Source organism: Lissotriton helveticus, chromosome 12, assembly GCF_964261635.1.
Source record: "Lissotriton helveticus chromosome 12, aLisHel1.1, whole genome shotgun sequence".
Lineage (NCBI taxonomy): Eukaryota > Metazoa > Chordata > Amphibia > Caudata > Salamandridae > Lissotriton > Lissotriton helveticus.
The window spans coordinates 6830305-6855024 of NC_136073.1; the positions used below are offsets into that span (position 1 = coordinate 6830305).

Here is a 24720-nt window from a genome sequence, read left to right on the forward strand (position 1 = left end):
ATGAGAAGGAGTTCTTTACTTCAGTGGAGAGAGTTTTGAAAAGAAAGAGGAGCTGCGTGTCATCCGCATATGACACTGGGATGAAGCCATACGTCTGCATCACTCTTGCCAGGGGTGCCACGTAGATGTTATAGAGGGTTGGGCTCAAACAAGAGCCCTGTGACACCCTTTTCGAAATCTCTACCTCCACTGAGCGATATGCACCCATGGTGACACTCTGGGTGCGATTGGATAAGAAACCCCTTAGCCAGGCAAGGGCTTTGTCCTTTAGTCCAATGTTCGCCAACCGGTCAGTCAGGATGGAATGTGACATGGTGTCGAACGCTGCCGACAGATCTAGTAGTACCAGGATCACGGCGTAGCCCTTGTCCTGATACATATGCAAGTCGTCTGTGACTGACAGACGGGTGGACTCCGTGCTGTGCTTCGGCCTGAACCCTGATTCAGAATAGTCCAACTCCCCTGCATGCTCAATGTAGTTTGACAGATGACGATTGACATGTTTTTCGGTCAGTTTCCCTAAGAATGGTAGCAGGGATATGGGCCTAAGATTGGATAATTCGGTCCATGGTATGGCGGTATTTTTCCTGATCGGTCTTACCAAGGCCCGTTTCCATCCCCTGGGGACGTCACCTGAGTTTAGTGAGAGATTCACGAGCCTCTGAATCACAGGGCATAATTTTTCAGCATGCATGGGCATTATTCTAGCTGGAATCGTGTTATCCGGACTTCCACTCTTTATCTGTGAGGTTAAAGATAATACCTCCTCTGCGGTGATAGGGGGGAACATGTCAAAGGTGTGGATGATAGAATTAGGTTCATCCTTGATCTGAGGGAGTGACTTGTCTGTACTAAATGCCATATTAGAATTAACAATTTTCTCATAAATTGTGTCTATTTTATTAGTGAAGAACTGGGAAATCTCATCACATAGCTGCTGTGATGCCAACTCAGAACTTTCACACGCTACAGGTTTGACAAAAGATTGTAGGATTTGGTACAACACCCTAGGAGAATTTCCTGCAGCTGTGATTTGGGACGCGATGTATGTTTTGCATGCTGTGCGAATGGCTTTGTGATAAATTGATAGGGAGTCCCAGTAGCGGTTCTTGTCATCCGCCAAATGGGACGTTCTCCACCTCTTTTCAAGTTTTCTGGCGGCTTGTTTCAGTGTCCTTAAATGCTCTGAAAACCAGACATTTCAGAGGGGCTATATCATTTATAGCTGCCTTAGTTGCCCCTTCGAATTTCTTTAGAGCTGTTTTGATATTCTCTAAAGGAGTGATAGCGGGTTCTACAAACCTCTTTGAATGAAACTTGATTAATTTTGTGCCACTGTCTTCATTTGCTGGGCAAAGGGACCGGGCCTGAGGGGGTAGGTTTAATGTGGGGAGTATGAAATTCAATGATAAAATGGTCAGTCCAATTTACTTGTATTGGGGGAAGGCAAGTGACCAAAGGAGAATTGGATAGGATCAAATCCAGGGTGTGACCTGCCTGATGTGTGGGCCCGCAATTTCTTTGTATTAAGCCCAGTAGGGATAGGTCCGTCGGTAAAGATTGTGCCTCACTGCAATCTCCTAATTCACTGTGTACATTAAAATCCCCTACTAGTAAAAAGCCACTGTCATTATTCACATATGAGGCAAGTGTTTCAACCAGTGTATTGTGTATTGTGCACGATCCAGGGGGGCGGTACACCAAAGCTCCCATTCGGCTTCCCTTGGGTGTGAAGCTAATTTTAAAGATCAGCAATTCTAGTTCTGGTGTGCTTATTTCCTCTAATATGGAAATATCAATTTCCTGTTTGTGAACAATCGCAATCCCTCCCCCTATCTTGGTGGGGCAATCTAATCTAACTATTTTGTACCCAGTCGGGATTCCTAAGGTTATGGCAGGAACCGAGTGGGGTTTTAGCCATGTTTCTGTAAGGAAACACAGATCAGGTTCTTTCGAAGAGATTAGATCCCATACCTCGGCTGTGTGTTTCGATAATGATCTAACGTTACAGAGCAGATTCTTGTACCCTAAAGAAGCATTATTCTTTTCATTACTGATAGGGTTAGGGTGGTACCTATCAATGCGACCAGTAAGGCCACCTTCCTCCTTAAGCGTGTTAAACTGGGATCGACAATGGCGGCAGGAAAAAGGCCCTTCTAGAAGAAAGTTTTCTCCGCCTATACATCCCTGTAACGGTTTCTCCCGTAATTTTGTAAGTAGCTGAGAGGAATAGGATATCCGACTGGTAGAGTGAGCTCCCAGATTTGCAGATGTAGTCCCCATAGCCCCTGGCCCCGTCCAGTTGCGGAAGGGCGCAGACTGGACTGGTCTTTGGCTCGTCTTAGGCACAAACTTAGGCGCCCCACTGCGCGCAACCGCTGCGCGCTTGTGCTGACGAGTGGCTAAATAGCCCTTTGAGCTGTAAGGCTAGAGCGCTAACCGCTCGACTGGCTGGGAGTGTCTGGGCATGTCTGGTTCTTACCTGTCCCGCTCTACGGTATTGGATACCGAGTCGGACCGGGGCGGGCAGGCTGAAACACCGAGCACAGACTTCGGAAAGGAGCCCCAATGTCCCTGGCAGCTCCGGGAATGAGCGTGGGTACACGGTGGGTGAGTGGTTTGAAATTATTAATCAATTTCAACACAGCGTGAGTGGATTAAAATCGTAGTCAATTTTTACACAGCGTGAGTGAATTAAAATTAGTAATCCATTTAAAAAGAGTAACATTTAAGTTTTGCAACAAGATCAACAATACCATACAGAGTGTTCCGCTCTGAAAATGTTAACTGGCGCCAAGCGGGGTCGGGAGACACTGCCACCGTCGTTCCCTTACCGCAATCAGCCAATGCCTCCTCGCAGCCTTAATAGCCCTTTGAGCTGTAAGGCTAGAGCGCTAAACGCTCGACTATCTGGGAGTGTCTGGGCGTGTCATTCATTTTGAATTTCTTTGCTCTGCCTCCCAACGTTTCCATAACCGGGTTGCTTCTCCAATCGCCTTCCAATGGGTTAGTGTTCCCTCTCCTTTCAGCGGTCCCACCTGTGGCCCGCTCCCCTGTGCCAATTACTTTCCTTTTCAGTCGGTACTTCCTGTGGCACCTTTTCAGCTTGTAAGTACAACCAGACCGACAATAACAAGCGCTTCAGCCCCTGTTTGTATCCTGTATGGACCAGCTGCATCTTCAGCCGGTCACTTTGTCCGCTCACTTGGCAGCGAAGCATGAGGTACCAGCATCTTCAAGTTGGAAAGCGCTCCCTTTCCTTCACTGGAACTACACACGCAACACGTGCATCACAGGGAATTAGTTTTAAACCGGAAATGACAACCGAATATACCATCCAACCAATGAGGGTCCCAGTTCAGCATGGCCGCGGTAATGTGCCCGGCGCTGTTGTGTAGTCCATCTTGCCATGCTGACAGTGGCATCAAGGAGGTTCTGTGCTGGTGTGTGAAGTTCACTGAACTGCTGTGAGCATTGTGCTCACCGGAAGACCTTGAAGGAGAGTGCCATCTGCTAGAAGGCCTTCACCTGGCGGTGGTGGTAGGTTCCTCATCCGTCCAGATGTGGACTCTTCACATATTTACTGAGGCAGCGGCTTCTGATCACATGGTGGTATCATGCCAGAATTGCTTCTGTTATCTTCTTTTACTTGCCGCAGCCCCAGGTCTCAGCGACCCCTCTGAGCTGAGCCTATAGTGCACACTGAAATGGAAAACCTGCTCAGAACGGGCCTTGGAGTTAAGTGGGGAGCTGGTACAAGAAGGGGTGCATTGAATCCAACGCACCATTTCTTGCATTGGCCAAAACAATTTGTTTAAATGTTTTAATTATAGATTAAATAGAGCATGCTTGAGAGCTGTGAATTATTATTTTCAATGTATGAAACACAGAGAAAGGACTCTGTGTCCAACATAGCACCTTGTGTGGTAGAGGTTAAAAGCTCTGGTTTGAATTTGAATTGTTTGAATGAAAAAGATTAAAACAAAATGAAACTCTTTGAATTGTTAGATTTTAACACCTGTATCACCATTGCATCAAATCTCCATGTTCAGTCTCTATCCAAGAAAACAAAGCTGCCCTTCTAAGGCAGTTTAAATGTGTCTCATCAGGTGGCATCACCATGCACGAGAAAACGCAGGAGCGGTGCCCCTCCCAAAGTGTGTGAATGTCCATTGATTCCCTGAATGTGACCCTGATCTGTGGGGGCAGAATGTAACGGCACATTCAACCCCATGGAAGAGGACGAGTGGCTGTTCAGAGTGGCTGTCCCCTCAGCCTACCTGCGCCTGTAGTCTGATGAAAGAGGCTGTTTCCACTGTTGGCTTCTCTGCCTTCACTGCTGCACAAGGCCTGGCTTCTCTTTCAAAGTCCACAGCATAAATATTCTGTAATCCAGGAAAACCATTTTGTGATTAAAAGCCTTCAAATACTTAATAGTCATTCCTGATGTGAGGCCGGCGATTTAATTGGAAAAGCCAATGTGAGGCATGGTGAATTGTGGCCTGGCATTCGTGCAACAAACTCTATATGTATTCACGCTGGATTCCAAATATCACGCGCCTCCCCAACCTGTGCCGTGTTCTGTTCGTATAGAAATGAGAGCAGACCACCATTGAAGGCGCTATTGCCTCATTACAGTACTGTTTTTGTTTGTGAAGTAAGGGTCCTCTAGCATGAAACTGTGATGTCTCTAATAAAATGGAAAGAATAGCAGGACACAACAAAGCCATCTTTACCATCCACCCCAACCAAGCTTTTCACAGATCTGAAACCAAGACTGTATTGAAGGCTCCCTTGCCTTAATTAATCCTGATTTAGCACATTCAAGCCAGAAGTGTTAGGCAGTCGTAGAAGCTCTGATAAAGTGTCTAGTTTCCCTCTATTTGCGTGTGGCTGTTTTTAGGGACTTGTGAAGTCAGACGAAGGTCCTTAAACTTCTACGTATTGAGTGTCTTTTATTCAGGTCTCATGCCTCTGAAACTTGCAACCTGCACTTTTTATGTTTTAAAAAGCGCATGTGTAGTCTAATTAACACATTTGTGTTGGAGAATGTTGTGTAGGTTTGTGAGAGAGTTTTCTGATGTCCATGCTCTACATGTTATGTTGGTAGCTTTGCTCCTTGCTTCATGAAGCAGAATCTGTTCATAAAATCTCTTCCACCTTGAAATGAGTGGAGCAGTCGCTCCACGCAACAGTGCGATGATGGTGTTTCAAGAATAGCATGGTTAGTACTCGATGAACATTGGTGACCGACTGTGCCCCACGGTTTACACTGTTAACCGCGGGGCACAGTCGGTCACCAGGGTTTGTCGGGTATTAAATGGTTTTTAAAGCACTGGGGTTTGTGGCTCTGCGGCTGCTGATAGCCAATCGGTGGAACTGTAATCATTCAAGCAGAATTCTAGACCCTGTGGCTATGAAACTCTTAAAAATCAGTATGTGTCTGGGGAAGGAGGTGGCAGCAGCCCTGTGAGTTGAACTCTGTAGACTGATGAAAGCTTTGCCTTGTAACATGATTGCGTAATGTGGAGAAAACATGGATACGAAGGCAGAGTGCGCTGGATTACCATGGGGGATCGGGTGCTAAAATATCATGACAGAAATGCGTGACTGCTGGGAGATGGAATAGCAAGCGGGAGGCTTTGCAAGAAAAATTGTGACAGCGCTTTATAGTAAAGACTCAGTTAAAGAAAAGGAAATAGTTGAGTACTTTACTGTGAAAGTAGGTCTGTGATTAGGAGAGAAGAAACCAGTGTGGTCTGTAAAAGCAACTCCCTTCAGTGTTGGACCAGTGGTGACCGCGTTAGACCGGTGCCGACTCTGAATTTACAAACTCGCGAATGGGCTTCTTATGCGTCTCTCCTTCTTTATGTTTTCTGTTCACATCCTACGCCCCGCGTTCTTCATGAGTAACTGCAGTTTCCTGTGTTTGAACATCTTGTTCTAGCATGTAACCCCTGGAGTTGTCAATGGGATGCTGACCCTTTAGTTAACAGTGCTATAAACCAATCTCTTGTTTTCTCCACAGAGGAGCCCAAGGTGGGAATCAAAACCATCAAGATGTACTGCCAGAGAATGCAAGAAGAAAACATCACCAGGGCTTTGATCGTGGTCCAGACGGGCATGACTCCCTCAGCGAAGCAGGTAACCCGCTCTAGCTGCCCAGTTACAACCGCAAGAGGGCAGGACGAGGAGGTGCACATGAGCAGGAGGGTCATCTCCAGAGCCAAACCTAGAGAAAGCTAGTGCTCCCAGGCCGTGCTCTGCTAGGAGGCTTTGGAGGCCAGGGGCAAAAAGCACCACTCTGGGTACACGCAGGAGAGCTTGAGAAGATGATAACTTAGCCACTGCAGGGGTTGGGTAAGAACCCTTCAAGGCAGCTCACAAAATTATTTCGCTGCTGCTGAGAGTTTTGTTTAATCATCAGGTCACTGCTTCTTATCCGGGAAGCACCAACATAGCCTTCGATCCACCCTGGGTTGTTAAATGGAGTGCCACGACACTGGGTAAAAGTAACATGCTGTTCTACCTTAGCTCATGGGGTAGGGAGGGAGCTACTTGCCATCAGCAACAATTCCAGACCGGTGTTGAGGGACTGGGCTCCTTCCCCTGCGTGTCTAAGGTACAGAGGGCGCCCTCGTGCTCATGGCCCACTGTACCGCTGTTTAAACACCATCTAACGAAACGGCCATGAGCCCGACAGTCCAATCCCGCCTCCAGGTGCTGGTGTGTGCATTTTATTTACTCAGTAAACATAGCTGTGAAGGCCGCGAGCGGTGGAGCGCAGTGGAAGAAAGGCTTTTCAAGGTGTCGTTTCTAAGCAGCGAAAGCCCGTCAGAGGCGTTCCAGGTCCAGCTCATTCCACTTGATGCGACCACAAGGAGAGTGTCTGGGTCACAGACATCTTGGAAGGGTGACTGTTGTTTAGTTGAGGCCGAGTCCTTTGTCTGTATTCACCCACACCTGCACAACATCCTGAATTGTACTGCACATCAGTACAGCTGTTGATTGTATAGCAGTTTTCTTACTGCTGTGACTGAGCCGGATAACACCGACCGATTTGGGAAGGACCAACACATGACACTTTTTTCCCCTGCCTGAATCTTAAGCTATAATCTCTGTTGTTGGGTTTGAATGAATATCATGCAGCCGTGGATTGTCACAAGTTTCTTTCTACACGCTGCTTTCAAAATGTCAAAACTGAACTCTTTGTACAGATGATGTTTTTAGTGAATGTTAGTTACTCCGACTTCTAGTTCCTTTCCCGCCTGCCTTGGCCTTGTGAGCTGTCTATTAAGACTCCTCCTGCTGAGACGCCCATCAGGGCTCTGGTGGTTCCCTTGGGATGACCGTGTGCCACCTGGTAGCATTCCCTTTAGAGTGACTGGGAGGAAAACATCTGACTGGTTTCTGTACAACATTAAAACTGTTAAACAAAGATGTCTCGGTGAAGCACACAGAAGTATACGTCAAACAATCTATGGAGGATGAGGGCCCCATAAGAGCAGGTATAGTGCTTTGAAATACAGATAACTGTCCTTGCACGGAGACATAAAGAACTTTATTCGGACAGTTGCAGTGTCGTTATCAAAGCATATTACATAGAGAAGCCAAGCGCCGAGAATAACACTTGTGCTTTTTGCTAGTTAATGGTTTAGGCCAGCTTGATATTTAAGAGCCATCACTGGAAGTTGACTAACGTGGAGAAGGTATTGACGTTGTTAGCTCAGCAGGTGAAGCCGCCTCCAGTCAGTTTGAGGCTTTTCATCCTTAGCAGGGCTTTTCTATGCGAGTGGTCCTGATGCAAGGGATGAAGGATGCTGGAGATGCTCCAAGGATGCTGTGGATGTGACGCGGTCGATGGGTCTTCTTGCAGGGCTTTTCTATGCGAGTGGTCCTGATGCAAGGGATGAAGGATGCTGGAGATGCTCCAAGGATGCTGTGGCTGTGGCGCGGTCGATGGGTCTTCTTGCAGGGCTTTCCTATGCTAGTGGTCCTAATGCAAGGGATGAAGGATGCTGAAGATGCTCAAAGGATGCTGTGGATGTGACGCGGTCGATGGGTCTTCTTGCAGGGCTTTTCTATGCTAGTGGTCCTGATGCAAGGGATGAAGGATGCTGAAGACGCTCAAAGGATGCTGTGGATGTGACGCGGTTGATGGGTTTTCTTGCAGGGCTTTCCTATGCTAGTGGTCCTGATGCAAGGGATGAAGGATGCTGAAGACGCTCAAAGGATGCTGTGGATGTGACGCGGTCGATGGGTCTTCTTGCAGGGCTTTCCTATGCTAGTGGTCCTGATGCAAGGGGTGAAGGATGCTGAAGACGCTCAAAGGATGCTGTGGATGTGACGCGGTCGATGGGTCTTCTTGCAGGTCTTTTCTATGCTAGTGGTCCTGATGCAAGGGATGAAGGATGCTGAAGACGCTCAAAGGATGTTGTGGATACAACGCGGTCGATGGGTCTTCTTGCGGGGCTTTTCTATGCTAGTGGTCCTGATGCAAGGGATGAAGGATGCTGAAGACGCTCAAAGGATGTTGTGGATACAACGCGGTCGATGGGTCTTCTTGCGGGGCTTTTCTATGCTAGTGGTCCTGATGCAAGGGATGAAGGATGCTGAAGACGCTCAAAGGATGCTGTGGATGTGACGCGGTCGATGGGTCTTCTTGCAGGTCTTTTCTATGCTAGTGGTCCTGATGCAAGGGATGAAGGATGCTGAAGACGCTCAAAGGATGCTGTGGATGTGACGCGGTCGATGGGTCTTCTTGCAGGTCTTTTCTATGCTAGTGGTCCTGATGCAAGGGATGAAGGATGCTGAAGATGCTCAAAGGATGTTGGGGGTGCAATGCGGTCGATGAGGTTCTGGCTGCAACTCCTTCTCGGTCCACGAAGAAGTTGAGGCGGTCCAGGTTACAGGGTCGACGTCCCTCAAAGTCCTCTTGGTGCTGTCAGAAGTCCAGTCGCCACTGGACTCCCTGTCGCCCGCTATCGAAGTCACAGCCAATCCTTACTGGGTCGATAGCTCGTCCTCTGGAGGTCGCAGATGCACTTTGGCGACACTCCTGGGCTTATCAAACGTAGGTGCAACTTTGTGCGTCAGGTACTGGTCCCTGGTGCTACACAGCGGCTGTTGGTTGCGGGTTAGAGATTTTGGGCTACCAACTTGCCCCAGCAGGCTTCTCAGCTGTTATGTCTCTGTGCTATGAATAGGAGGCCAGCTTACTGACCTGGAAGTCTCTCTGCTTTGGCTGGGCTCTACAAACCACTTGTCCTTGAGCAGGATGCAACAGGCACAGTCTCTCTCCTTTGATAGCCGTTAGGTGCAGTCTTTGATGGTGCAACCTCCATTTGCCGCTTGCACGCGGCAGCAAGGCAGTCCTTCTTCGGTCCTCCTTCCATTCCAGTCGAGATCTGAGATGCTCAGAAAGTGACTAGTAGGGCAGGATGCGGTTGGTAGCCACTGGACTACCATGTTCCCTCTCGCCTGATGACTACTTCCTGCAAAATATAGCATCCCAGGTTGCACCATTCTGCCTACTTTCAATATAGCAGGACCCCTTTTCCAGCGTGTGGATCTCTCTAGCCCATCCCAGAGGTGTGGCTACCAAGGGGAGCTAAACATCTCTGGAAAAACGGTTTTGCAACAGATTTCCCGTCTCAAGTGCCAGCCTGCCTCAACAATGGAGCAGCCCCTCCCCCAAGTGTTACTCATTTGCCCTTCAAAGGCGGCTTCTCCTTTGAAACTCTCCTTTTGGGCCAACACCTGAGTGACTTCCTGTAGAAGGGAGTTGACACCTCCGTCCAGAGCAGGCCTCTGTTGTATCCATTCCTGGGAGTTATTAGCTCGTCTCTCTGCGGGGGCAGAAAGTGGTCTCGGCGACAGGACCCCATGTGCAACCAGTATGGGCATAGTGGACCAAAGACCCCAAACTAGCAACCTTGCTAATGTTGCACTCTGCATCTTGTTACATTAATTTTGACCTGAGAGACTGAAGTCCGGCTTAATGTAACGAGTTGTTTGCTACCTTGGATCGATGTAACCCACTTTAGCCGAACCGTTGCAGAGCTAGCACAGCCGAGGGGGCAATGTGTAACGTTATACTTGCCAGTTGGGCAACCAAGCTTTTCCACAGTAAAAACAATAGTTTCGCGTTTTTACTATCGGAGCACGTAAGACACATGTTCTGCTTGTGAGATATATTGTACAGGGGTAAGTCTGGCTTTGCCCTTACTTTAAATGGCAAAGTTGAGTGAGCAGGTTAAACTGCTCTTCCAGTCTGAAAATGGCCGTCTGGGAGTCTTGTTTTGCTCATGTCACACCCAAGGTGAGGGGGGAAGCCTCTAACTTGCATGCCCTGGGTACCATTAACTAGGGACTTACAGGTAAGTTAGTTAAGCCAATTCAGTATGAACCAATTCAACAGATCTGTTTTAACCCCTTCGACGCTGATGACGAGCTGGGCTCGTCATGAGGTAGCCTCCTCGCACGCTCATGACGAGCCCAGCTCGTCACGTAAAGTGCGCTTTTAAAAAAGTCATCGTACGAGCGGAATTCCGCCCGCACGCATGCGGTTAAGGGTGAGGGCACATGCACTGGGGTATGTTTAACAGGCCTTAGTGCACTCTCAGTTGAAAAACCTGCCGCATCAGCCCACAAGCCTAAGGGAGACAATACAGAAAGAGGTATTTCCGTACAGGTGGCTTTGCATGGTCGGAATTGCTTTCGGCCCAACTGCTGTATCCATCTTGTGGCTTCCATAGCGCACAAGCAGTGTTGACAACGGCTCAATTCGTATTTGTAATCTTGATCTGTCAGTGTTTTTCTGATTGAGTCCATTGTTTTGAGTGGGAGTGGCTAGGAGAGTTGGGATTTAGTAATGTCTTGCACCCTGCTGTGGTCTGTTTCAGCATGAGTGTTCAGGAACCTTTCTTGTGCAGTTCTGTGTTCTTGCTCGGTCTGTTTTCTTGAGCTTCGGATCAGCAATAGATTGTTTCCTGCAATGGGTGGGTAGCAAGTTTCATGAATATATCCTGGGAGGCGAGGAGCTGCAGTGAACATAAGGCAGCGTGCGTTACATGAATGTGTTTATAACTCATTGCTTTCCTTTTCAGTCGCTGGTGGACATGGCTCCCAAGTACATCCTGGAACAGTTTCTGCAGCAGGAGCTGCTCATTAACATCACAGAGCATGAGGTGAGTCTGGTCACTGGTGAACGCAGAGCTTATTTGAGACTCACCCTGGCAATGAGATTAACAAGTTTGAAACTGGGACAAGTACCTGCTTGTGTGATCTGTATCAGAGTCAAAGAGGCGCACACGCCTGCTATAGAGCGTAGCAGAAGAGGCCTGCTTTGCCTCTTCCAACTTCAGATGTCAAAATCACCAGTTTTGGGGCCTCCACCCTTTAAAGCATATGATTTGCTTGTTGTCTGTGTTTTGACTATTTTTTGTGTTTGCTCCTTCTAGCTCGTTCCAGAACACGTTGTCATGACAAAGGAAGAAGTAACAGAGTTATTGGCGAGATAGTATCCTTTTTGAGCGGCTGACTTGTGCGATGTGCTTGTTTTCACATTAACCAAAGGCCCTGTTTTTTATTCATCCAGGTGGAAGTAATTGGCAGTGAACTCCTGGCTCTTTTTCAATTTCTTAGAAAGCTAATTACTGTGATTTCTTTGTTATACATTTATAGTTCTTGTATTCTTTTTACATTTGCTGATTTTCCCACCCTTTGCGCCATTCAGCCTGTTTGTGTTGTCCTGATAACCAGTATTTCAGTCTGCCTCCTCTCCCAAGCCAAACATGGATGCATTGTGATGAGTCAGTTCAGGAGATGGTGAGAAATGTTGTTCTGACCTTTGGTTGGCATAAGGACACCAGGGAAGAGGATTGTATATGCTGAAGATGGGTCGATCCAATGAAATCAGTTCAATCGTTCATGTTTTACTTCTTTGTTTTGGTATCGTCCTGTAATCTATGCATGACAGTTCTTTGGGCACCTGGGTGGGTGCAGTGAGACTGCAGTACTGACGTCAAACAGCTTCTGCTGAGATACCCAGATTGTTGCTTGTTTTGTATCTGCTTCTGGGTGGTGCTTATTCCATAGCTAAGGAACAGCAGATTGTAACAGTGCTTTGGAGGTACAGCTCTGTCTTGTTACCATCGGGTCCCTCGTGGTTTTATTACATGTTACGTAGCCTTTACTTTTTTGCAACAGAGTTTTGAGATGCGATTGACAGGAATGTTGAAATGTGTGTGTAATGTTCTGGATACGCTGTGTGTCTAAGCTCAGACCACCGGCTTTGATGAGTGAAGGATTATTCATTTGGCTTTTCCTCCCGCCCTTCTACTTAAATCACAGTTTAGCCGTCAACCAGTTGCATTGGCTGTTCGAACAGAGAGTCTGTTTATTTTGGCCCCACGGCTCCACCCTCTTTATCAGATATGTCCGTCTCTGGTAGTCTTCCTTAACTATTCCTCCCAGCAAGTTGCGTGAATCTCAGCTTCCCAGAATACAGGCCGGAGATCCCGTGGCACGATACTTTGGCATCAAGCGTGGTCAGGTAAGGCGCACTGCGGGGCTTTGTACATGGCGTGCATGGAATCCACCCTTTTGTCAGGGCTTGTATTGTTGTCTTAATGATCCTGGTGGACGATGAAGGCCCAGTGCAGGATGGCCTGTTTGGAAGGGGGTGGATGGGGATTGAGTAACTGCGGGGCTGCCCTGCAAGTGGATACGCTGATGGTCTCACCATGGTGTGGCCACCAGCTTATGATCTTGTATTTCTGTTCACTGTGCAGAGGGCACTGGCTGTTTTGGCTAGCATTTCATCATTTGTACCGATGACTTTTGAGGACATTTTTACTATTTCTAACTGCTTCCAGGACCTGAACATGTGGGATTGGCATTACATGTGGGGTGTTTCTTTTGTCTGTACCTTTAAAGCCTTTGTTACTCACATAGCAGTTCTTTCTCTGCCTCCGCTAGTTTTGCTTCATAGACTGAATTTGAGATTTATGCAACTCATTTTATCACCCTCCCCTTCCAGGTAGTTTCTGTGTCACATTATTACGATAATCCACTGAGAAAAGAAAAGGAAGATGTTAACATTGTAGAAAATGGTGGAGGCTGTGTAGTGGTAACCCAGAGTTTCTGGACATTCAATGAAGTTTAACCATGTTGTAGTTCTGCTTGCAATGTGGAGCACATCTGTTTTCTAAATTACCTAGAGGGGCCTGAGAAGGATTGAAAGCGATGATGTAATCACCTACCTTGTCCCTCCTCAAGAGGAATTGTTCTGAAAGGTCATTGTGTTTGTCCGTCACCAAGGAATGCAGGTGCATCTGATAAAGACATCTAACCACAGATTACTTAACTTAGAATCCTCCCCAGGCGCCAGACTTGATCCGGACATTTTTCAGCAGTACCGATGCGCTTCAATCGAGGGCGTCAAGCGACTCTGCAGCAACTTCGTCTCCTGAATGTGACACAATGGAGTCCATATAAGCCCTCCCCTCATGCGCCGGCATCCGTTCCTTCTTTTCCACACTAGCAACACGGATCTGCACTGCAGCTGCTTGACGTTTTTCCATCGATGGTGCAGTGTGCCTTTTTTTTTTTTACTTTTCTTTAATGTCCTCGGAGTTGAAGCCTTGTGAATCCTGTGGATGACAAATGTCCACCAAAGACCCTCACTTAGTTTGCATGTGGTGCCTGAGTGAGCACCTTGACTCAGATGAATGCGACTTTTGTCCCCCGCTCCTACCGCAAGCACAAAGAGAGCGTCGCATGAAGCTCCTTGGTGTTCAGATATCACAGTCATCGAAGTCTTCTTGTCGTCCCCTGTCCCTACGTGCCGCACTGTATCGTCCGGCTCCGCGTCCGCTGTTGGAGCCGTTCCTTCGGGCATTATTCTCCTTAGACATCCGGAGGTAAGTCTTGACGTAGGCAGTCAGTCGTGGCGCTTCCCACCTTCTCAGAAACAGGAGAGCGGCCCGCCCCGCGTCTCTCCACTTATCCTGGGGCCTGGGCGTCTTTGACCCAGATGAGTCCATATTCTAAATCTCTTCTATTTCTGGGTCTCGTCGCCTCCCTCTGGAGCGTCATTGTGCTCCATGGAAGTGCATGAGGTTGTGCGTGTGTCCCTGCTGGCGGGTACTCCCTCTGCTTCAGTTCAGCTTCTGGTGTCTGACACCATAGCGGTGCCAGTACTCAGCCCGTCAAGGCTACCACCTTCGGCTCGTGCTTCTGGTCTGCTGACTCAAATGTCAGCGTCTGGCTCTTGTCTTCTGGCTCCGATGGTGGTGCCATCGACGCCCCTTCTGATGTCGAGGATTCGCCTTCTTGGTGTCGACTGGCTTCGGTTACCGCATCGGATGCGGCGCTGATGGAGCCGACCGGCTCAGACTCCCTTACTCTGGTTTAGGGGTTTATCCTTCTGAGGAACCTGGTTGTGAAAGTACTACAGCCTCCTGTCTCCTCATGATTTGGTTACGGAGGCGAGTTCCGCTCTGGCAGACTTGCTCACTCGAGTTTCATTTGTACTGGATTTACAACTTCCTTCTGTGGAATTGTCAACAGACCCTTTACTCTGCGTTCTACATTGTGACGATTCTAACTTAAAGCCTGTGCTTCTTTATAGTAACTGTCTTTTCAATATCCTGTTGGGTGTTTAAACTAAACTTGAAACAGGGCTCCATTTGCATCGCTCGATTTTGACCCTCCGGAAAGAGAGGCCAGAAAACTTGTCACTTGTGGTAGGCGTATTTTCTCTAGCTCTTGCCTGTGTTCGCCCAACACTTCCTGTTCCCTAGCCCGCTCCCTTATGGAGGCAGCCTGGAATGCTCTTGTTCCATTGGTATGAGTTAGTCAGCAAGCTGCCACACGTAACGTCTTCTATGGCAAAGATACCACCGATTCTGAAGGTCGGGCTTTGGCCTCTTCCATAGCTCTAGTCCGGCGTGCATGGTTCTGTACTTCCAGTTTTTTAAAGGATGTGCAAACTAATTTGATTGATATGCCTTTTGATGACGCCTTCCTTTTTGACATGCATGCTGACTCTGCTTTACACAGGTTCAGAGATAGTCATGGTGGTACAGAGTCTTAACTCTGTTGTCCTAGGTTTGTCGGGGACAATTTGTTTCCAGACTGAGCCCCCCTCCCTGGAGCTTTCGCCCCCTCCCTCCATCCCCATCTCCCCGTGTTAGGACATGATGACAGCACACTGTGTTCCAGAAGAGAGGCGGCACAACAGTGCCAGCTGCACGCAGACAAAGAGCTGAGGCGGCCCCCCACCAGAGCCCAGAGCGGGGGCTTCTGCACTCAGAGCAGAAGGGGGTGTCTGGCAGGGCAGCCGCGGGGTGTCCAGGATACCAAAAGGGCGTGGGTGGGCTGGATGCACCCGCTGGAAGACGAGAGCACTGGCGTGGGCGCTGTAGTAGCGCCTCGGTTTCTGGTGGGCGCTACCTGCGTGCCCACTGCTGCGTGCTGAGCACGGCGTGGACCTCGCATGTTAACCATTGCACCCCCATATCGCTCAGCGCGGCGATCTGAGAATGAAAAGAGGCGTGTAGCGCTACATTGAGGAGTGAAGCCCTTCTAGGCGCTTTCAGGCTAAATAGGACATGACAGTTTTGAGTGGTCTTGCCAGAACGGCTCCGCCTGTTTCAAAGCTGCGTCTTTTTTGTGTCGGTGCACGGTATCAGACATTTGTTTAATGGGCAGCCTAGATAGAACCCAATCTCTAAGTCACAAATTGGCAATGAAGTCACTGGTCTAGTGACTTTTGCTAACAACAATTGTGTGCACATTTAGCTCATCCCACATGTATAGAAATTTAGCACAAACGCGTGTGTCCATTGTTTTAGAGGCAAGCCAGCAGGTTTATAGGGCGAGCCGAGGTCTGGCGTGGCTCTCGCACACACTACACTAGGCATGTAAATTGTACAACAAACGTCAACTTAAAATATGATAAAGACGCTTCAAAGTTCTAAAGAGTGAAAGGTTTTTGTAAAGCACACTTGATAGGGTGCTCAGCAAAGGGGAGGAGCTCCCACACAAAGGCTCCCCAGAATCCCCAGTTCCAACAGTAATCACAACCACTCCTTCAGATATCACCAGGAAGTGATTGAAAGCTGTCAGATCGATTCTTCTTTATTGGCATTATTCTTTCGCAAATGAAGTTCTTGCCAGCCAACATGTTTCGTCTTGTGCGGTAATAACCAGGTACTTCATCAGGGCTTCTGTAACCAAATATTCAGGCAATCGCCAAGTCAGTCCTCAACCCAGGGTATGGTTAAAAAAAGATTGGAACACTCTGACTGCTTAAACATCAGTACAGGAGGTACAAAAAGGGCCAGTACACAGGAGTGTGTGGGGCTCTGTGTGTGTGTGGGGCTCTGTGTGTGTGTGGGGCTCTGTGTGTGTGTGGGGCTCTGTGTGTGTGTGGGGCTCTGTGTGTGTGTGGGGCTCTGTGTGTGTGGGGCTCTGTGTGTGTGGGGCTCTGTGTGTGTGTGGGGGGCTCTGTGTGTGTGTGTGTGGGGCTCTGGGGGTGTGTGTGTGGGGCTCTGGGGGGTGTGTGTGTGGGGCTCTGTGTGTGTGTGTGGGGCTCTGTGTGTGTGTGTGGGGCTCTGTGTGTGTGTGTGGGGCTCTGTGTGTGTGTGTGGGGCTCTGTGTGTGTGGGGCTCTGTGTGTGTGGGGCTCTGTGTGTGTGTGTGGGGCTCTGTGTGTGTGTGTGGGGCTCTGTGTGTGTGGGGCTCTGTGTGTGTGTGTGTGTGTGGCTCTGTGTGTGTGGGGGGCTCTGTGTGTGTGGGGGGGCTCTGTGTGTGTGTGTGTGTGGGGGGCTCTGTGTGTGTGTGGGGGGCTCTGTGTGTGTGTGGGGGGCTCTGTGTGTGTGTGGGGGGCTCTGTGTGTGTGTGGGGGGGGGCTCTGTGTGTGTGTGGGGGGGGCTCTGTGTGTGTGGGGGGCTCTGTGTGTGTGTGGGGGGGCTCTGTGTGTGTGTGGGGGGGCTCTGTGTGTGTGTGGGGGGCTCTGTGTGTGTGTGTGGGGGCTCTGTGTGTGTGGGGCTCTGTGTGTGTGTGGGGCTCTGTGTGTGTGTGGGGCTCTGTGTGTGTGTGGGGCTCTGTGTGTGTGTGGGGCTCTGTGTGTGTGTGGGGCTCTGTGTGTGTGTGTGGGGCTCTGTGTGTGTGGGGGGCTCTGTGTGTGTGTGTGTGGGGCTCTGTGTGTGTGTTGGGGGCTCTGTGTGTGTGTGGGGGGGCTCTGTGTGTGTGTGGAGCTCTGTGTGTATGTGGAGCTGTGTGTGTGTGTGTGGAGCTGTGTGTGTGTGGAGCTGTGTGTGTGTGTGTGTGGAGCTGTGTGTGTGTGTGGAGCTGTGTGTGTGTGTGGAGCTGTGTGTGTGTGTGGAGCTGTGTGTGTGTGTGGAGCTGTGTGTGTGGGTGGAGCTGTGTGTGTGGGTGGAGCTGTGTGTGTGGGTGGAGCTGTGTGTGTGGGTGGAGCTCTGTGTGTGTGGGTGGAGCTGTGTGTGTGTGTGGGTGGAGCTGTGTGTGTGTGGGTGGGGCTCTGTGTGTGTGGGTGGGGCTCTGTGTGTGTGGGTGGGGCTCTGTGTGTGTGGGTGGGGCTCTGTGTGTGTGTGGGGCTCTGTGTGTGTGGGTGGCTCTGTGTGTGGAGTTCTCTGTGTGTGTGTGACTCTGTGTGTGTGGGGTTCTCTGTGTGTGTGTGTGTGTCTGTGTGGGGGGGGGGCTCTGTGTTTGTGTGTGGCATTTGCGAGAGATTAAGCTATTGGCATTGTAAATGACAATGCCATTTATTTATCTGTTTTCAAAACCAACACATAAATAAAAAGGTTGTCATTTAAAATGCCAAAAGCTCTAACTTTTGCAAAGGCGAGAGCGTTGCATTGCAAATGCTTGTTTAATAAAAACATGCAGGGAATCTTTTCGGTAAATCAGTCGACAATGACTTAAAATCTTCACTATTGTTTGTAATCCACAACTGCTGTTTTTGCAGTCTGTGCAGCCTTGGCAGCCTCTATATCTAAGCACACTATTTGCTTGCTGATCAGAATGCTTAAGAACAGTTTATCGGTCGGTGTTGACTGAAATCAGTCCAGGGTAATGATTCATGTTATTCGGATAAGAGCTGAAGGAGGTTTCTACAGTCCCGGTAATAACACTGGGGAAAAGTGCTTTAATACCTGAAGAATATTGAAGTCAATCTCTTTTGACTTTAAAGTGCTGAGCTCTACTTTTAAGTCACCCAAGCATCTTTGATGTTGTATCTCTCCTGGTGCCACTAATGTGTGTGAACCCAGTGGCAGGAAATAAATGTTGATGGCATCTACAATGTGGTTAATTGTGACCTTTGGTCTGAGGGCACAGTGACTTACTATCGACACTAAAGCACCCACAACTGCTAAATGGTGCAAAAAGCACCAAAGGCAAATCCATTCTATACGTGCATTGTAAATTTGCTACTAGTTGTAAAACTTAGTTCATTCCAGTTCCTGGCATGTGACTCGGTGACCCTCCCCATGTCAGAGAGGCTTCTTAGTAGCTGAGATCTGCTGTTAACAAACCTCATTCCAGTGCCGGAGAAAGCACATATCAGTCCAAGATCTCCATTTTGTGGGGGGGCAGCCCAGCTAAATGTTCATGGTGGGCTGCGAGTACTCTTTCATGTCCACCTTGCAGCTCTCCCAATATACTCTCAGCCATGTTTTTTACCCACACTGTTTGTGATGGAGTGGTTTAGAATGGCTGTTCAGACAACTGCTGAGGCTTTGAAGGTTTTTCCCTCTTTGTTGTTTGAGATTTCCTCTTGTTAAGGATTTGTGAACCTTCTCTGAAGATTGCTCTCCTTTCTGCCCTAGGTGGTGAAGATTATCCGGCCCAGTGAGACTGCAGGGCGATACATCACCTACCGCTTGGTGCAATGATGGGTAAGTGGTTGGAGTCGTGTAGATGTATTGCTGCATGCTTTAGTATCTGCTCTTGTGTCCACTGTGATTAGTACCTGTTGTGCTTTCATGGGAGCCTTCACCTTTCCAGAATCTGGCCCTGTTGTATGCTTCCTAATACTGCAGCTCTAGCACTGCATCCTTCCACTTTGAGCCAAGTCCCCGGAGCTCACCCTTTGCATTTACTCAGGAAAGCAAAGAACATGTTCTACTTTTATTCCTTGACACTTTGTTAGATTGCTTATGCTTGTGAATAAAAAAAATGTCTAGCTTGTGCATCAAGAATTTTCAATTCTATTAAGGACACCTATTTGAGGATTAGGCTTCGCTGTTTTAAATACCAAGCGGGTGGATTGCAACTTCCATTTTGTGCGGTCTTGTTTCTAGCTCGACAACGAGCACTGGTACAATGGGAGCAGGGGCTCTGACTGATTCGCTGCTTAAGCGAGTGAGCACAAGAGCATTCCTATTTCTATGTGCACGGAGTAAATAGTAAGACTATATTGACGGGGAGGGTGCCAATGATTATGTAGAGGATGCCCTCATTGAAGCACTGGACAATTCAGTCCAGCAGGCTGTCAGTCAAGCGCTGCCATTGGGATTTAAGCCCATTAATCCTCAATCGAAGCACTACACGTGGAGGCATCAGGGCGAAAGTTCTTTAGGCTTATCAGATCCTCCAGAGAGCACCACAGTATCAACCCAACTAACAACCAGGGGAAGAGGCAGTGGCCCCACTCTGAGGCTGTGGAGAAGCTTTCACAGCACTACTTACAGGGCCATGAATGTAGTGCCTTACACCCTAGAGTGTGTGATGCCCAGTCTGGGCATACTACTACGGGCACTGATTCAGACACACAGCCCTTCTGATCCCTCGACGGGGCAGCCTTCTGGGTCCAGACGGAAATCTCTCGCCATAACCTGGTGATCACACCTCCGTGCCAGTTGGGGGGATGGTCATTCGACCCTGAGGATATAGTGCATCCGCGTTCTGCCGTGAAGTGAGGGAATCCAAGCAAGGCTTTGGAAACGTATCAAAGAGGTCTGAAACCGCCTCTGTGCGGAATGTCCTCAGCCCGTCTTACAGAGGATGGTGGGGAAGACCTGGATGTTGACCCCCAACATGATTACATTTGTGTGTAAGCTCTTTAGGGACCCCAAAAAAGGAACTGATCAGGCATGAAAAGCTTGCCATGATAAGCTCCTTGATTAGTGTGGGTCCTTTTAAGATCCTCGAACTTGCCTACCAGGCTAAGGAGTTCGGGGAGACTATTAATCTGGACACATTGATTGGCTGGTTGCAGAGGGCTGTTTGTCAGATCGGTAACGCAAACTACGCCCTGCTTTGATCCGAAATTGGTGGAACTATATTCTCAGCGGAGGCGGGCCCAGTTGTGAACGGGCTGCTCTTTGATGACCCGTGTTAAAGATGTAGGAACATTTGTAACTAGTTTCACTGCTCTAGACGGGGCCCAGGTATTGTTGAAGGTGTTCCAGGCTGGGCTTTTTGTGCAGGCTGGGTGATATTAGGGCAAAAGCCAGGCCATTCATACTCACAATGCCCTCAATTAGTATATTCCTCCAGTAGAAAAAGTAGATGGCATGAGGGTAAGAGAGGCAATAATATTTTTTGCTCACGGTCCAGAGGAGGATGAGGCCGCATCCACAGAGTCCGTTATAGAGGGGCGCAGGCAGGAGGAGCCGCTCCATGATATTCAGGTACTGCTGACTCGGGATTCACACGTTCTGGGGTAGAATACGTCCTTTGTGCACAATTAGAAGCTGATTACGAGAGATGCTTAGGTGTTCTAGACAGTGAGAGGATTCAAACTCTTAATTTTACGGCGCACTGAGACAGTCTGTGAGACCATACAGCTACTAATTTTCCCTACAAGAGCGTGCTTTCATAGAGGCAGTGGATTGCTGAGGTATTACCCAAGGAAGCAATTTGTGTCTCGGAAGCCCACTCCAGAGGGTTGGGAAGCAACACTCTTCTGGTACAGAATAAGAGTGGGGTCGATGCAATGTCAGCAAATCTGACCGTGTTATAACCTGAGAGTTCCTCACTCCTGCTGCTTGAGTTATTTCAGCCGTGAGCCAGCGGTGGAACTAGCCGCTCTTTCACGGACTCGAGCCCCAACCCTCCTCAGCGTGCATAGGAATGGTACTGCCTTTGTGTTGAACCGCTTCAGCATCGAGGCAGGGCTATCCCCCAGGCTCATTCCTACTCCTCCGATTCACATTGGCAAGGTAGGAATAAGACTGCATGAATGGGAAGCAGATATCTTCCTGCTTGGTATTGAAAATTGTTAAACCTAATCGAAGCCTCTGATACTGCCCAAACATTGCATTCTATGAAAGCTCTAATTTGTCATCGAGGTTTGATCGTTGCTACATCGATTAAGTGGCTTGCGCTCAGAGATGCTAAAGGGGAACAGGGTTGGTAGTAGCAGCTGATAGATTGTAAGGAAGCTGAAAGAGGCAGTGAATTGCTTCAGATGCACTTTTACTGGTATTTTTGTAGTTGGTATATATCTCAACTTTTGTCTTGCCCCACGTGTATAGCACTTTTTAACTGAAACATAGTAATTGTGATTCCAGCCGTGTTAGGGCTTACTCGAGAATAAAAGGTGAGGTTAGTGTCGACAGCACCTTTTTAGAAGTAGTCATGGACAGATTCCTAGGAAATAAACTATTTTTTTTCTCCCTTTCCCAGTCCTCCCTTATTGGCAATGAAAATCAAAGTACCTGGACTTCTGAATCGGCCTCGCTCCCTGTCCTCTTCCATCAAAATCCTGTTGCAGGCTGCCTGCCCTCCACACGCCTCGAATTGAACCATTAGGCATTGTCGGATTGAAGTTGCCCAGATGCTGCCATCTCCCTTGCTCAAAGACATGGACCTCGAGTCACTCTGCTACCGCCCTTGTCCTTGATGTTGGAACCAGAGTCACTCTGCTGCCTCCCCTGTCCTTGATGTTGGAACCAGAGTCACTCTGCTACCTCCCCTGTCCTTGATGTTGGCCTTCAAGAGTCTATCTGGAGGGAGCGGTAGCAGAGTTTGAGATGTGCTCTAGAGCTCTTGCTACACTTCAGGATTGTGTTTTGGATTCTGAATTTTCCATATCTCTGACTTTCGCTGTTGAAGCTGCATCTGTGCAGCTAGAGAGACATTGTAGTTCCATCCCTTTTTGTGTTTTATTTGTTGTTTGCGCTTTAAGGGTTTTAGTTATTCATTGTGATGCAAAAATAAAGTTATTTTTTCTGTGAAATATTGTTATTTTAATGTTCGCTTCCTAGGTGACAGGGAAATTTCTGGAGGTTGTTACTGTTGGTACTCATTGGTGTGCGAATTCCAGACCTTTAGCTCAACTGCTTCCCTCCCTGCTGCTGATCTTGAGCTAGAACCCATCTCTTGCACCTCAGTCACTTCCCTTCAAAGTCAAATACTGGAGCCTGCTTGCCTTTAGACTCTGTCCTGGCACTGTTGTTGCATCACAGCTCCCACGCAGACATTATAGCTACTCAATTGTTCCTTGGCTGTCAGTCAGTGGTACTTTCCATGGGAGAGTTTCGTGCATAGAAGCACACTGTGAGGCAAGGTGAATACTGGTATGGCCACAAGACACATTCATTCTGCAGACCGTGGGGTAGGGTCTGTAAGACCGTGCTCTTCAGTGTGGGGGGAAGAGGGCAGTACTTTCCCTTAATCACTCAACCCAAGGAATAAACGGGTCATATAAACGAAGAATTTAATTTACTCATTAAGATTGCTGTAACATGTTTTGAAACTGCCTTGACATATATTAGTTTAGGAGGGGTGGGTGACCCAATATACCCTTGCGAGCTTGGGCTATAATTCAATACAATAAAGATGCCTACAAGGGAATTTGTTCAAAATTGAATCACAGGTAGTTGATCGCACAAACTATATGTATTTCTGATCAACTAAATTTAATTAATGCCTGCTGTTATAATATTTTGTCTCATTACTTTGGACACAGTAATCAAAATTACTCTTTATAAAAATTTGTATTAAAAGGGTACTGTTACAATAAGAAGATTCATCAAAAACAAATGGATTAGAAATAAATGAATTATTCGTGGGATCCACTTGCCCTGTAGTCCACTCTTAATGATTCAATAACAATGAACCTTGCACAACCTAAAACAATGATTCAATTGTCTAAATTATTTCAACTTAAATGATGTGGACAAAAAAAAGTCGACGTTTCGGCCTTGTAGTTGTTACATCCTTAAGGCCATCCTCAGGACAATTCAATCTTTAGAGAGTAGAGACCCCCTTTGCTTAGTTAGCATACCAGCAAGAAAAGATGATGGAATCAGCGTTTGCGATATCTAAGATTTTACGATTTCCAAGAGTCCTTATCTTGTAAAAATTTAGGCAAGAAAAAGATGATTGGACGAGCCTTTTGAATTTGCGTCTCCACAGCGTATTTGTTCTAAATTGTGATTCTTCGAAACGGTCTCAATCGTGGCGTAGTCTCGCGAGAGAATAACTCCAATTGAATCATTGTTTTAGGTTGTGCAAGGTTAAAGAGATATTGTTTAACAAACATAATACCCGTGTAGCTTTTCTTCTTCTTGAGTATTTTGTAATGAGACAAAATATTATAACAGCAGGCATTAATTAAATTTAGTTGATCAGAAATACATATAGTTTGTGCGATCAACTACCTGTGATTCAATTTTGAACAAATTCCCTTGTAGGCATCTTTATTGTATTGACATATATTAAGCTGGCGACAGTGTACATAACATGTTTGTATGTGAAGTTTGTATCATGTAAAATAATTTGGATGCGTAAAAAGTTACAAAACTTCCTTGTATTTAATGTGCTGCTGTAGCAGGTACAAGATGGGGTCCTTTGTGGATTTGCAAGTATTTCTATCGCACTTATAGTGAGGTGCAGAATACCTTTTTCAGTGGCTATGTCAAATGGTAATTTTTGGTACTGGAATATGTTTAAATGTCACTGGTTGGAGTCCGCCCTTAAAGGGGTATCAACAAGCAATGGAGTTCCCTTTAACGGGGAGGCAAGTATCTGCCCACACTTGAAAGTTAGTGTTTCTAAAAAGACTGATAAAAGCCACATGTAGAGCATAATTCAAAAATCATTTATTTATACAGTTTACATCCACAGTTTGCCTACTGTCGCAAAAAAGCTCCCTGTTGTATTCCTAAAACGCTGCATGAAAAATTGACCTTGACTTAAACTTTCAGTTTTTCCCTCCCATATTCATTTTGATGTCCCTTCTCCCTTCTCCCTGCCTCTTATATATACTAGAATACCATCAATCTCATGGCTGTCTGAATCTCTCTTTCTTTGAAACCATAGCCCATCAACCACTTGCTTGTCATGCACCCCTCTCTAATGATCACACCTGAGTGATGAATGTATTTCAAAGCAACAGGAGTAAATGCACGGAAGGTTTGACAGCTCAAGACTGATCTCCATGATCAGTTAATTGACCAGTTACTTTGGGTCTGGGTGGTGTGCTTTTGGCAGTAAAGCGCTTCAACGCCTCATCTGTGGAAGTAAGTTCAGTATAAATGCAATACAGGCACCTGCATGCGTTTATGAGAGTGAAGTGGGACAACAGTGCAATGGGGCTGCGTGTTTGAGTTTTTGTAAGAGGGGTTCACGCTGAAGAAAGCCACTAACTTTTCTTATATGCAGACGTCGCCTTTAATGTGAGTCCTTGGCGAGGAGGAGTGCCTCCTACTTAAGTGAATCAGACAGTGCCACGATCATA

General features: G+C 47.6%; 1 protein-coding gene across 1 annotated transcript in view; it reads left to right on the top strand.

Moving 5' to 3' along the window:
* The window catches only part of POLR2E (RNA polymerase II, I and III subunit E), a 38239-nt gene extending 16024 nt beyond the window's left edge, over positions 1 to 22215 (top strand). The window contains exons 3-8 of the mRNA XM_078669520.1: positions 6029 to 6144; positions 11109 to 11189; positions 11463 to 11521; positions 12478 to 12556; positions 18860 to 18928; positions 21663 to 22215. Coding sequence (XP_078525646.1) covers positions 6029 to 6144; positions 11109 to 11189; positions 11463 to 11521; positions 12478 to 12556; positions 18860 to 18925 — 401 coding nt within the window. The 3' untranslated portion in view covers positions 18926 to 18928; positions 21663 to 22215. The remainder of the gene's footprint in view (positions 1 to 6028; positions 6145 to 11108; positions 11190 to 11462; positions 11522 to 12477; positions 12557 to 18859; positions 18929 to 21662) is intronic.
* The last annotated feature ends 2505 nt before the right edge of the window (positions 22216 to 24720 follow it).